Genomic DNA, 15,614 nt, shown 5'->3' with positions numbered 1-15,614 from the left:
TGGAGGGAGAGGAAGGGGATGGAGATTTGAGCAAATTGAAGGAAATAAAACCAGTGGTGTCTTGTAAGAATGGTGACGTGTCATGGAGATATAGGATTTATTCTACTCTGCACCTAAGAAAGCAAAAAGCAAAACAGCAGCAACCATCCATCTCTGTTCCCATACATTCACTTTCCTCATGGAGGCCCATGTCTGTCATGGAGGAAGAGCAGAGAGTAATAGCACCTTGTAGTTGAGGGATTCCAGGACTAGGTTCTCCAAGAGACATTTAAAATAATCCAAACTTTTACTCACTAAGTGGGATTTACAGGATTGGAGAGACTTTCCCTAGGGAATAATTCACCATCTGATTCAATGAACCTGAAGGAAGCAGAGCCTCCCTGGAGCCTCATTATGGAAGAAACAGGAGCACCCAGGCAGGCTGATGACTGGTGGTGGTGGATATTTCCAATGCAACATCTCAGCCCAATTTTTTCTTTCCCTGGTTGATTCCATGGAAACCGGTCCTGAGACATCTTATGTCCCCTTTGCTCAAGTTTATGTCCCAGTCCCATCAGACCTGGAAACCAAGTTTCTACCATGTCTGATTAAAGTTCTGTGCTTCCAACCCACAATGCAAGGATAAACCTCTGTGAGGAGTCAGTAAAAGTCTGTGGATTAAAAGCAATTGCTTCAGTGCTTGTTGAGGACAAGGACTGTGAGATTTCCCTTTCTCTTTTAAGTGTCCACAGAAGCATATGACATAGTCCTCAAATGTATTTGTCAAAAGTATTTGTTATTTTGTAATTTATGTTGGTTCTTTTGTTTCTCTGTCTAGCCCTTAGAGAGTCCTGGTGACTGGAAAGCATGTTTGTGGGGGGAGAGCGTGTCAGCTTTAATCAACAACATGCAGCTCTGAGGGGCTTTAGGGTCTCTTCTCAGACACTCTTCAAGAATCCCCAGAACCCAAATATACTTACTGAGCAAAATTCCTTGGACTGCAAGTAGTTTCTTTTTGATTAACTTTGGAGCTGAGCAGCATAGAGGAGGAAACCCTTGCTGGAATCTTAACCGATGTCTCTCTCAATAGATAGACTAATGTCTGCAGGGTCCCAAGTCCTGGGCTGAGCCCTGGGGACATTGGAAGAAATGAAAGGGTCTTTCCCAAGAGAAATTCCAGATCTTGGTTCAGTGGGAAACAGACATAAATAAAAATAATGTCTAATCCCAACAACAGAGATCATTGCATGCAATATATTGGCATATTTACTTTCAATATTTTCCTATCCCTGAAGAAAGTTTTGCTTCTTGTCAAGATCTCATGAGAAATTTCCTATGCCCAAACATGCATCTCACCTGTTGTAGGTACCATCTGGAGGCTCAAGTATTTCCCCATTGGTGTGCATTTGGTCACTTCATTAAGAAAAATAATTGCAAATAATTCTGCAATGGACACCTTCAGTTATATACCTAATTCAATTCTGGATTATTTATTACATTATCTACCCTAGAATTATAAATGATAGTCAAATTATAAACATAGTATGATTTTTAATATCTTAGGTTTTAAATAATAAAATTAGTATACAATCTTGGTGGTTTGATAGATACAATTGCAGGTTTTTCTAATAATATACAAATGCACATATATTAATTTTACAAATAAGTTCACACAAATTTGTATATTTTTATTTGGAACTTCATTATGGAAAAAAATTTTCACATCACTGTCTTAAGATATACCTCATTCCATTTTTTACAATGACATAGAATTCATTGTATGCATGTACAGTAATTTATTTTATTCAATCATCTATTGATGAATATTTGATTAACGGCAATGTTTTTATAGTTATAAGCAATGTTGTCATACATTTATTAATATATCTTTTTACTCTTTACACTTGTGATAGAGTATGTCTGGTAGTGTATTTCTCCATAACAGAATGAAACTTTTAATTTTTATAGATGTGTTAAATTGCTAATAAGCTTACACCAATAGTAATTTTCTCTAAAATTGATGAGTGCCCATTTTTTTTACCTTCTTTTGAGAACTCAATCTCTTGTATAATTCAGCTTCAAGAGCAGCTATTTTTCCTGACTTCTCAGAAGGCAGATATCAGTGATAGTTCCCCTAACTTTGCCATCTAAGAGTTCCCTGTTATTTTGATGGAGTGTTCAAATATGTGGACACATTTTCTGATCTCTCCTGATCTCTCAGTTTCACCTGGACAGTGTCTTTGCTTGTCTTTTTACTCCTGTTTACTCTGTTCAGGGTCTATTCTCAGTACTTCCTCTTCACTGTGGGGGTGATTTGTCCTGGAGGACAATGGCTAGATTTAAGGGCTCCCAGATGGTGGCTGCTCCAGACCTCCTGGCCAGAGGTTTGCTCAACCTCCAGTTCCAACCCATCTGCGAGACTGTGGGAGGGTGTGTTTTCTTCTATCATGAGGAAAATGATATCTGATCAGCTCTCCTTTTGTGATGTTTGCAGTACCGTTGCCCACTGTCTGGGTTCATTTATTCACTGGAGATAGCCTAATGGTGATATTCTATCATTCATTTCTCTTATTGAAGGAAAAATAATAATAAAAATGATGATTAGTAACAAAAGGTAAAAGAAGGCAAAGAACACAAAATGCAAAGAATAATTGAATCCCACCAGAAAAGCTTGACTACAGAGCAGATGAAAATCCACATCCACTGCTCCTGATGGAGCTTCCTGCCAAAAGTTTTAGACTTTGCCTGATCTCTGAGTACCCAGTTCACTTCCCAGCTTAAAGTACTTCAGTGACTTCACATTGTAATTGAATAAAAACTGAGCCACTCCCCTGGCTTCATCTGTCCCTGCTTTGCATCACTCACAGCTTTGCCTACAAAATCCAGGCTGCTTTCCCACCAGCCATCCGCACACTAAGTTCATTTCCCACTTTAGTGACTTTACAAATGTTATTCCCCCTCCCTAGATGGATCTTCTCCCAGATTAAATGTCTCTTTCTCAGAGATCTCTGTATTTGTTTGTTTGGTGCTGGGAATGAACCGAGGGCTCTGGCATGCTAAGCAGCAGTTTCTACCATCGAGCTACCCCCAGTCCCTCTCAGAGAGCCTTTCTGATGCATCAACCCAAGAACTTGTCTGCTCCTGTCCCCCATTGCTCTGTATCTCAGGTTACTTTTTCCTTGGGGCCCTCATCAATTTGTAAGTATTTTAGTTCCTCATCTGTTTGCTTTCAGAAGGCCTCTCTCATACTTGTCTGCAAGCTCCATGAGGGGAGGCACCATGTCCATCTTCTTCATGGTGGTATCTCCAGTGCTTAGTCCCACATCTGTCATCAACAAACAATACACAAATAAATCAGGAGGGAGGAGACTCTCAGGCAAGAGTAGAACTGAGACCATTTTGGTGAGATGTGTTTGGAGTCAGGGCTACCCCCAGAAAGGGGGGGGGCTTGTGGTGAAGACCAAATCCAAGAACCTCAGGAGCAGGAGGGAGGCCAAGTGCTGTGACGTCCACTTGGCCACAGCCTTGCCTTCTGTGTTTGTAAGCCATAGCCAACTAGGGTCCAAAAATATTAAATGGAAAATTCCAGAAATAAACAATTCATAAGTTTTAAATGACTTACATTTTTAATTTTTATCATAAGCATGCATGTATAGGAAAAAGCACAGCATGCAAAGGTTGGAACTCCTGCAGTTTCAGGCACTCGCTGGAGGTCTTGCAACCTATCCCCTGTGGGTGAGGGGTGATTACTGTATGCAAACAACTCTGTAGGATGTCTGGGTGGTGGCACCAATGACAACTCTGCCCATCTCATAATTTGGCAGCAGAAGGTTTGTTATTGCTAGCACTGAAAAGTGGGAGAAACCCAGATCTTTAGCAATAATCATGGCCCAACTACTAGTGGACCTAGGACCAGCCTGAGACCATTCACCCTCCCCTGCAGCATGAAGGATTCCCAACTGAGATGTTGCTTGACAGCTACCACATAGGAGACTAGAGGCTCTTTGCTTGTGATCTGCTTGAAGGTAGTGACTCCCATCAACGAGGAGATAGAAAGAACAATGACAGGCATTGTCTGGACAGCAGTGCTGAGGCCAGTTCCTCTATGGAGAGGGGATGGGGTGCATGGTTTGAATCTAGAATCCTTTCAACTCTGAGGCAGTGGTTAGGGCAGAGAGAGGGTGGGCTGAGGGCTCTATAGTTTGGGAGATTTAAGCCCAAACTTTCCACCAGAAAAAGGGAAGGGAAGGTTACAAAAGTGAGGAGGAGAGAGAATCCGATGACTCCTTGTAAACAAGGTTCATTTCCCAAGGCCCTTGCTCCCAGAAATTAACACTGAGGAAATTACATTCATTTGAAGAAGATGTCTTGGGATTGCTTGCTTCCCTGAGGCCTCTTCAAAAGTGATAAATAAGCCTGGCACAGCCCTGACTCAGCCGCTTCCATTCTGAACCAGAGCTCAAGCCTCAGCTCTCAGGTCCCTGGCCCTGCAGGGGCACCCACAGTCTGCCTTGTGTCTCCTCCTATATGGGGACCAAAGGTCCAGGTGCCAGTGCCCCTTCTTTTCACCTTCACCTTGGACGCCCTGAGTCCCCCAGAACTGCTTCAGGTATCCTATGTCCTGACTGTGACCTTCACTCAATGGAGGAGGAAGGTGCAAGCATTAGAGCCAGGGGGATCTATCTGAGGGCAGCGCAGTGCCACAGGTAAGGCCTGGAGGTCTCAGGTGTCCTCTCTCTCTTCCCCTTTTTATCTTCTCTTGTCTCTGGTCTTCCACAAATTATTCACATACTTTAAAACATCTCCTTATAATCTGATAACTTGGTGTTCAAAGGTAATATATTGATCTCTGATCATTTTAAAATTCTATAGTTTCCATAGTGTAGTCATGTACTGTGTTGCTTGTGGTTCTCAAACCCACCCATAAAGCATAATGGGTGCAAGGAGGCAGCTCAGAGAGGCTGTATACTCCTTCAAGGTCACACAGGAGCAACAGAGCAACAGAGAAGGAACAAAGTCCAGTTTTCTGACACCAAGCTTGGAGCCCTTTTTTGTATCACTCCAACCTTGTCTCCCCTCACTTCTCCCCTCATCCATAGGAGAGGGGTTTGTGTATCCCAGGTCATATGATCACCCCAGTGTTTAGGTCAACTAGCTCTTAAAAATTGCGAGCACATTTCCCAAAATGTAAGATCAGAAGCACCAGGTACTTGGGAACAAAGACTTTATTTTGAGAAGAGATGTACTGACCATGTCTCACGGAAGGGAACCCGCTGATGATTCTGATGCACATTAAAGTGTGTGTGGGTGCTTGCCTTGCTTTGTAATCCAGGAGGCAGGATTCCTTTGGAAATTCCCTGACTTTTCCTCACCCTCCCACGTCCTGACCTCCTCATTTCAGGTAGTGGTTCTGGAGGACCCCAGATTCAAGGCACTATACTAGTTGGGGAGTGGATTTGGCAGCAAAATATGGGGAACAGTTTTGGGCTCTATCACTTACTAGTTTAATGACTTTAGGAAACTCATGAACCTTCTAAGTCTCAGTCCCTCATCTATAAAATAGGACAACAGAACCAGACAGGTGTTTCTATCAATGTAAGATCTTAATACGTGTAAAGTATTTAACACATTGTGCAGTGACACGTTCAGTAAAGAATAGTGATTTGCGGGGGCTGGGGAGATAGCTCAGTTGGTAGAGTGCTTGTCTTGCAAGCACAAGGCCCTGGGTTCGATCCCCAGCACCGCAAAAAAAAAAAAAAAAAAAAAAAAGAATAGTGGTTTGCTCTAAAAATAGTTGCATATGTTAAGCTAGAGTTGGGATCCAGTGTTGTGACTCAGAATCTCCTTCCATTGATGCTTGTATCTAAGAATTCAACTCAGTAAATGAAGTAAAAAATCCATTCATTTGTCTAATATTGGGTCTATCCCCGTCCTATCTCCCAAACTGAAGTTCCAAACCAGTTCAGGATCAAAGGTAGCTTGCAGTTCCCACATCTACATTTGCTTATTCTGTTACTTTAGATGAGTGATATCCAGATGGAATTTGCAGAGCAGCAACACACTTTCCTGACACTGTGCCTGTATTTTCATCTGTCTGGTCATTAATTGATTTAGGCTCTTGGGCTCTTGGCTCCTCCCCACATGCAGGCAATGCCTAATATTATATCCAGCCCAGTTCAGCCCTCACTCATTGATCCTGATGCTGTCCTGTCCTTGTGTGGGGGCCTGAGGAGACAGGCATGAGAATGTTGTTTCTGCTCTCCTGTCTCTCTCAGTGTTATAGAACATAGACCTTTAAGCAAAACATGGACTGAGCAATCCTAAAAGAACACAAAGACCAAGGGATTGTGCAGAAGCTGGAGTGGTGACCCCTGGGGTGGGAGGGGTGCTTGAGCAGGAGCTGTGATGGGTCCTGCAAGGCAGGAGATGCAAGAATGGAGTGGAGAAAGTGCATCCCATGAACAGGAACAGCTGATGCTAAGGATGCAGGCAAAGCACTTTATGCATTCTAGAAAATGCAAGGTATTACCAGCCTCAGCAGTGCCAGACCCAAAATCAGGAGAATGCACTGGAGTGAGGCATCCTGGGCCCCTGACCACCTGCCCATTAATCTGTGGTCTCCTGGAGGAAATGGAGAACTTGGCTACTATGGCAAATATGTGACAGATTTGTTATTTGCAAACACATCAGGTGTGGCATGAATGACGAGCAACTTGTGTGTCTTGCTTTCATGTTCACAGTGACATATGGCAGGATTCATCAGCTTCAAACAAGGGCAAGCTGCATGTTTTCTATTGTGTGCATGTGTGTATGTGTATGTGTGTGTGTGTTCATGTGTGTGTGTGAGAGTAAACTGGAGTTTTAACATAACAGTTATTGTGAACACCTTTCCTTACACAAGTGAAAAAGTTAACATCATCATTTATGATTGTTCCAGAGATGTTTCATTGACTTAATGGATTATGTAATGCTGAAATAGTCCTATAGAGATATAAGTAATAACGTAAACTTCACTTTATCCATGTAAAGATTGTAATTAATGTATCATATCATTTTGCAGTTATCATCCAGAGTCTCATTTTTGAACATTTTCTTCCTTCCCAAAAGAAACTCTCCTCCCATTAGCAGTCACTCCCCTCTTCTCCCTCCCCTCAGGTGCTGGAGGACATTAGTCCACTTTCTGTCTCTGTGAACATGCTTCTTTTGTAATCCTTTAAACCAGATCAGTTGTGTTAAATTTTATGCTATTTCTACATGTGTAGTGTTATTCACAAGTCTCTGATAATCATCAAATATATTCATCTCTTACATTTTGTCTGGTCACATTATGATAAATATAGAATAAATCTGAAACTAGAATAGGTTTGATCAAAAACATGTCTTTTTTTGTTTGTTTCCAAAGTCACAGAATGACATTGCTGAGTGTACATTTTTCTCCTTTTTTGTATGTGTGGAAAAATACTCAATAATTGATGTTGGAGAAAATATTTTTCAAGGATAACAGTGTAAGTGGATTTTTTTAGCATATTTCTTGATCTTCAAGAAATAAAATTAAACTTTCTAAAAACTGAAGGACCAAGAATAAGCAGTCTGACATTTACTTCAGTGTCCAGCACTCATAACTTTTTGCATAAAAGCAAGAAGTTGATGGATCTCAAGTATCTTCCATAATTGTCAAGTGTAGCACCTGACTACTCTCCTGGATTCTTTGAGAGGTGCCTGCCCCAATAATTGTGATTTAGCTCCCAAAAATTTATTTTCTAATTTTCTTGCAGCATTATAGTTTTGGCAAAAGTTTTTGCATCCATCTTTTTTTTTTAACAATAAATTTTATTGTATTTTTTTTTTTTACAACATGATGCCATAGGATACCTATGGATAGTAACATGATTACTTAGGTGAAACAAATTAATCATCTCAAATGAGTTCATTTTAAAACTACTTATTATTTATGTTGCTAATCAAATTGGCAATGATGAAAGAGCCTGACATCTCCCATGCTTCCCTTTGATTATATCTAGAAATGTAAAAAGTACGCACAGTGATGTTTGTTGATGTAGCCTCTGTAATAGGAAACAATCTAACTGTATCATCAGAATACTGATTCAAGAAAGATATATGAATGGATAAAGAAAATGTGGTGCATATGCACAGTCTTAAAGACTGTACATTACTCAGTCTGAAAGAAGAGTGAAATTATGATATTTGCCAGCAAATGGATGGAGATGGAGAATATCATGCTAAGTGAAATAAGCCAAAACCAAAAAACCAAATGCTGAATGTTTTCTCTGATAAGAGGATGCTGATCCATAATTACTGGAGGGTGGGGGAAGAATGAAGGGACTTTGGATTCTCCAGAAGGAGTGAGGGGAATGGAGGGGCTTGGGGATGGGAAGAATGGTGGAATAAGATGAACATCATTACCCTATATATATTACTGGTGTGACTCTGCATCATGTTTAGCCAGAGGAAGGAGAAGTTGTGCTTAATTTGTGTACAATGTATATAAAAGAATTCTACTGTCATGTGTAACTAATTAGAACAAATTAAAAAAATATATGATACAGTCTTAAGGTAGAATTGTAAGAAACCATCAAAAAAGCATGACAATACAAACTTAGAGAATGTTCTGTGGCACACTGTTAAATGGATATAAGAAATTTAATGAAAAAATCTGGAAAAGTATTTACCACATTAACAGAATCTGGAATGATTTTTACTTTCTTTACATTTGTCTATGTTTCTTGAATTTTCCCAAGTGACAATATCTTTTGTTTATAATCAAAGGATCACAGTATGGCAAAAAGCAATTTTTATTTGTAACAAATATCTGTGGAATATCTCTAAAATAGAGATGATAAGATACTGAAGAAATTTCAACATATTTCTACATAAAACATGAACAACTCAACTTTAGTAGTTTATACTAGGAAGACAAATATGGTTCAATAGTGGGAAAGCTATTAACTGGGACAGGCACAAAAAAGCATATCTGTTTAAAAAGGCAACAGCCATTCTTGGGTACTAAAATACTACTGGTCAAATACAAATAGGACAGTTGCTAAAAATACACAGCTCCTTCTCCTTGAAGTCCTTTTAAGACTCTTTATTGAACTTAGAATAAACTTTTAAAAGCTGTGACCTGGTCTCACTGACTGCACAACCTCATGTCTCACCACACTCCTTGTCACTCCAGTCACACTGACTCACATTGGGTTTCTTAATACAAGCAGCCCTTTAATACCTCAGGGACTCTGCACACAAGACTCTCTATCTGCGGTGCTCTTTGCTTAAGACTTCCTAAGACTGGCTTCTTTCTTGTGTTGGTTCTGGGGATTGAACCCAAGCTGCATCCCCAGCGCAGCTTTTCATTTAGAGATTTTTCATTGGGGGACAGGTCTTGCTAAGTTGCGGAGGGCCTAAGTTGCTGAGGCTGGCCTTGAACTTGCAATCCTCCTGCCTGAGACTTCTGAGTCACTGGGATTACAGAGGTGTTCTATTGGACTCAGTTGTTTTTTTTCAATTTTGCTCTTCTCAATAAAAACACTTCAAAATATAAAAAGTTCCTATCTATTGCTATATGGTGGAATTAAGCTAGTATATATATTTTCTTGTTTCTTTTAATTTTCAGTATTTTCACTTTGCCTAAAAGAAAAAAGTCACAATAAACTATTTTAATCTTTAATACATTTTAATTATTTTTGGTTAGATGTGAAATATTGACCAAATGGCTTGTCCTACGTTAAGTGTTCAGTGGTCCCAATGCCATTTATTGCATAATGCAAAATTTTCCTGCAGATTTAAAGTAGTATTTTGCAATCTTCTACATTTCTCATGTTTCTGAAGTTTCTGAAGTTTGTCCAGCTCTACTGATCCACTCACTCTAGCACCAGCACCTCACTGCTTAGAGTCCTGGACAGTTGGCAGAGCAGGCATGCCCACTTGATACTCTTCTTCAATGTTTTCCTAGATTTTTTTCATGTTTACTTCTAGACAAAATTGAATTTTATTTTCCAAAAATCCTATTGTGATTTTGACTTCAAATCAGTGAAGTTTTAGGTTAATTCAAATAAATATAAACCTTAGAATATGAACACATTTCATCCTGTTAACTAGAATCATAGACCTTAAGAAACTACTCATTTCTAGAATCTATTACCTATTCCGTTTTTAAATTATTATTTTAGGTATTTCTGGAGAATTTAGAGGTACTGCCTAATTGTCATGAGCATCATAATATGTTATTTTGCTGATATTGTGGATGGGGTTGCTTTACATTGTATTGTAAATTATTGTGTGTGTGTATGTCATACATATCCAATATACGTATATATTATGCACACATATAATAGGCAATATTTATCAAGTGCTTGCTGAATGCCCAATCTTTTGTTATTTAATTTCATCATTGGTATAATACATTTTTTTGCTATAGTACAGTTTGCACTTAAAGGAATTGAGTTTTTTAAATTATTCTTTTTTATTGGTGCATATGAATTATACAGAGTAGGGTATTTCACTGTGGCAGAGTTGTACATGCCTGTAACAGAATTTGATCAGTTTCACTCCTCAGTGCCTTCCCTTGCTCTCATATCTTTCCTTCCCTGACCACCACAATGTCTTGTTGGTCTTTCTTCTGTTTTCATGGACTCCCATCCCCCCTCTGCCTTTTCTCTCTAACTTCCACATATAAGGGAAAGCATATGATCCTTGTCTTTCTGAGTTTGCCTTATTTCTCTTAACATAATGCTCTCCAGTTCTAGTTTCCTACAAGTGACTTAATTTCATTCTGCTTCATGGTTGAACAAAATTCAATTGTGTGTATAAGCCATGTTTTCTGATTCACTTGTTGACAGACACCTCAGCTGGTTTGAAGGAACTGAGTGAGACCTAAAGGGCTCAAGCAACCTGCCTGAGGCTCCACAGCTAGTCAGCGGCAGTGCTGGGACTTGAATTCCAGCATTCCGTCGGCACAGTCACTGTGGTACAGGACTTCCTGGGAGCACCATTAGTTTTGAGTCTATTCCTCTTGTGACTGGTCACTTCACTGACATCCTTCTTCATTTCTAATGACATTTCAGTTGATAGTCTTAATTTTCTCAGAGAGATCATCATATCAGCAAACAATGATAATATTTCCTTTTCCTATATTTTTCTTCTTTCTCCTTTGTCCATTTATACAATATTCATTGTTTGTAATGCATACATTGATTTTTAAATATAACTTGAAAAATAATTCAATATCATAACATAGCATACTAATCTTTAAACACCTTAAGGGTTTCGTATTGTAGGATAAGAATTAAAATAAGAAGTAGATATTAGTTCTAGAATATCATGTGTGACAGATTAGAAGTTGCTGGAATGATTATGTCCCATAAAGATTTTCCCATGTTATGTTTTTGTGTCTGTTATTATTTTGCTACCATCTAAAAATATCACAAAATTGTTAATGCTGAGGAAACATTGGGTTTTGTTTATGTTTGTGCCTGTATCCATCTGAGGTCATTTAAAGCATTTGTTGGTGCTCATGTTCCAGGAAGTTGGGGAATGGATGGAGGCAAACAGAGTGGGGACTCTGAGTTCCTGCTCATGGGGCTCTCAGAGATTCCCGTGCAGCAGTGGATCCTGTTCTGGACATTTCTGCCCATGTACCTGGTCACTGTGGTGGGAAATGTGCTCATCATCCTGGCCATTGGCTCTGACTCCCACCTGCACACCCCCATGTACTTCTTCCTGGCCAACCTCTCCCTCACTGACCTCTTCTTTGTCACCAACACGATTCCCAAGATGTTGGTGAACCTTCAGTCCCAGAACAAAGCCATCTCCTACACAGGGTGTCTGACACAGCTCTTCTTCCTGGTCTCCTTGGTGGCCCTGGACAATCTCATCCTGGCAGTGATGGCACAGGACTGCTATGTGGCCATCTGCCACCCTCTCCACTATGTCACAGCCATGAACTCTAAGCTTTGTATCCTGCTACTCACCTTGTGTTGGGCCCTGTCTATCCTCTATGGCCTCATCCACACTCTTCTCATGACCAGGGTGACTTTCCATGGATCCCGGAAAATCCATTACATCTTCTGTGAGGTTTATGTCTTGCTGAGGCTCGCATGTTCTAACACCCAGATCAACCACACCATGCTGATCACCACAGGCTGCTTCATCTTCTCACCCCACTAGGGTTCATGATCATGTCAAATGTCCGCATCGCCAGAGCCATCCTCAGAATACCCTCAGTCACTGGAAAGTACAAAGCCTTCTCCACCCGTGCCTCCCATTTGGCTGTTGTCTCTCTTTTCTGTGGGACACTTGGCATGGTGTATCTGCAGCCCCTGCTTACCTACACCATGAAGGATGCAGTAGCCACAGTGATGTATGCTGTGGTGACCCCCATGATGAACCCTTTCATCTACAGCCTGAGGAACAAGGACATGCATGGGTCTCTGGGAAGAATCCTCCTAGGGAAAGCCTTCAGAGGTCAACACGAGGGTAACTTGAAGTGGAAACTGGGAGTATCTTCTACCCTATATAAGTCCTGTAGAGGGATATAGAAGTAACTAGAACATAGACCCTGCTCAGGATTTGTTTATCAGTTTGTGGTGAAGACAGGGTCTCTCTATGTAATCTGATGTCCTCCCCTGCACCAGTCTCAGCAATAAATATGGTCAGGCTAATATCTGTAAATTGAGATCCATGTACATCAGTGAGGATTAAATAAGATAATGTGCAGAAATGCCTAGCAGGGTGCTTGGCTCATAATGATCACTGTTGCTTTTAATCAGGGGCAGCTGGGCAAAAGCAGCAAGCAGAAAACATTTTAATGTTTTTTTAAATCAAAAATTGATTCTAGTTTAGAAATATTAGAAATAAAAATGAGTCAAAAATAATTTGTATTTTTACCATCCAAAGACAACTCTTGCTTGCCTTTGGTATAAATTCTCAACTTTGGCCTTTGCTAAATACACTGTTTCCCTAGAATGAATTCAAATTATTTTGAAACTTCCTATGATAGTAAATATTCAGTTATATTATTACTTAATGCCTGCACAGTATATCAATGTTCAATTTAATGAATATGTCATAATTCATTAAACATACTTCCTATTATTCAATATGTAATAACTCAGTTTTTCTTATTGTTTGCGACATAACAATAAATGGTTCTGTGGCCCATCTTCATTCACTTATCTCTGATTTCCTTATGAGATATTGGTGAAGTGGGGTATTTGGGTCAAAAGTTTCTTTTTTTTTCTTTTTTTTCCTTTTGTTAATTTTCTGGGCCTTTGATACAGTTCCCCAATTGGCCTCCACAAAGTTTGTACCAGTCTACACTTTCTCCAAGTGTGAACAGCAACGTTAGTTTTGTTTTGTGTTTCCTTGCCTTGTGATACATGGGAAGTAGAGGAAGATTTGGGAACTTCTATGCACTACAAGCAAAAGCTGAAGTAACCGTGTTGTGCTTCGCTGGCCACACTGTGCTAGTTAACATTATGCTAAAAAGTGGGTGGGGCTTTCTGTTACCGGTTTCTGTTATTTCTAAATTATTAAGCAGACAACCAATGAAAAGCACGGTTCAGCTTCTAATCCATAACCTGGGGCTAGTTGTGCAGGTGAGAAACGGCTCCCTCTCAATCATCACATCAGGGGAAGGAGGAAGATATTGCCTGTGGTGGGTGGGGCTTGGCCGAGGATGGGGGGCTGCTGAAGGAATGCCGCTCACTTCCTGGTGGAATGTGGGGTCCAACAGGAACCAGGTTGCGTGGCAGCTGATGCTCGTGAGTTCTTCTTTATCTTTTGTACTCGAATAAATACATCTTTTTTTTTTTTTTTTTTTTTTTTTTTTTTTTTTTTTTAATTCTTAGTGTTAATAGTGCTACGTCTGACCTTTTCAGCTGTGGCAGATTGTAATAATCTCTTGTGGCTACAGTGCATTTAGACATTTCCTCCATAAGCTAGTTAAAAGTTCTGAAGACTCAACTTTGGTCCTAGAGAATAAAAGCCCACAACTGACTGCAGGTCAGTTGAAAGCAAGTGACCAGTGTGCATCCTGTCATCACACCTCCCTCCCCAGCGTGCACTAGTAGTTTATAGAAGAGGATCTCTGTCTGAAGCTGCCATGGGGAAGGCCGGTAGAGACAAAGAATGTCTGCTGGGTTTTCCATGTCTGGAGTAGTAACCACTTCCCACGCTCTAAGTAACACTATATGTTGTCATTTTAACAGTTTTATTTATTCTATGGGTACAAATTCTATTCTATTATTATTCTCATTAGAATTTATCTGATGTAGTAATGTTGAATTTTTCCTAGTATCAGTGATTTGAAATTTTTTTCTCAATTGTTATTGTGCACATTTTGTTAACTCTATATATTCAATTTCCAGTAGCATGTATGCCTGAAAGACTAGGTTCAGAACTAGTGTTCATACTGGGTTTGCTCTATTGTTGCTGATTTTACTTTGCATTATGATATTTAAACTCTATTTTTGTGTTCTGTAAAATCTTAGTAAATTTAGCTCTTCTCACAGGATAATGTTAGCCTAAGTCTTTGAGATGATTGGTACTAGAGGACCAATAAAGTGGAACTCAGCACTGAACTCCAGATAGACTTGTCCTGAGAAAATTTCCTTCTGGCCTCTTTGTTCCTCACATGGGTCCTGACATTGACCCCTCTAACCCCACATGGAAACAGATCAATAACCAGAACAAGTCCATCCCCAGCACTGAGGGATAATCAAAATCTACAGGATGGTTTGTCAGTGATGCTTTCAGAGAAGAAAGGAATTAATTGAAAGAAGAAAATGTAAAAATTGATTTTACAAATACAGTTATTAGTCATACCCAACAACAGAGATAAGAGAGCATTGGGGAAAACATTCAGGTTGCCAGCACCAATTCTAAGAACTACTCCACAAGGCCATTCCCAAGAAACAACCAGCTATGACTTTGACTAGTTTTACTAGTAACTTAAGATGAAACTTCCTGATATGATTTTAAAACTTGTTTTACTTAGTAGCTGCCCCCACTTGCCAATTGCAACCAACCAGCTTCTGCGAAATACTCCAATTGCCAATAAGCTTTCTCTCAAAAGAGCATATAGTTTTCTTCTTTCCTAATGAAACCCCTAGATTTCTTTTGTCATTTGATGCACTGAAGACTGTCCTTGTCTATGTGTGCATGTCCCAGATTGCAATCCTAATTTTATGTTATCCCAAATAAAACTTTTCTACTTGGAAATTCATCCCTATATTTTATTTGACTTTGACACATGGAATCCTTATGTGTCTCTCCTTCAGAAATAATTATGATCCTGAATATTTTGTTTGTAATTTTCTTCTTCTTTTTATAGTTTTATTACAAATATGTATCCTAAAATATGTGCAATGTATTGGAATTCAATGTAAATATTGCCACATTACAAATATTCTTTTAAAACAGATTTATGCAGGTACAATTTAAATACAACATAATTTACATAAAACTTAAAAACATAACCTTGGATGAGTTTTGGCAAATGTGCATATACTAAAATATTTTTCTTCTCTTGAGTTTCCTAATTATTTTTTGTCATGGATTCCTCCCTCCATCACACGACCCAGCCACAGATCTGCTTATTTCACTATAGATTAGTTTGT

General features: G+C 39.5%; 1 protein-coding gene across 1 annotated transcript; it reads left to right on the top strand.

Moving 5' to 3' along the window:
- The first annotated feature begins 11,529 nt into the window (after positions 1 to 11,529).
- On the top strand, positions 11,530 to 12,533 carry LOC124979409 (olfactory receptor 1D2-like). The gene is given in 2 exon segments (XM_047543838.1): positions 11,530 to 12,148; positions 12,151 to 12,533. Coding segments are annotated over 2 exon segments (1,002 nt in total).
- The last annotated feature ends 3,081 nt before the right edge of the window (positions 12,534 to 15,614 follow it).

This window comes from Sciurus carolinensis, chromosome 3, assembly GCF_902686445.1.
Source record: "Sciurus carolinensis chromosome 3, mSciCar1.2, whole genome shotgun sequence".
Lineage (NCBI taxonomy): Eukaryota > Metazoa > Chordata > Mammalia > Rodentia > Sciuridae > Sciurus > Sciurus carolinensis.
Note: the sequence above shows the minus strand (reverse complement) of the source record. Positions and strands in the feature narration are given on the sequence as shown.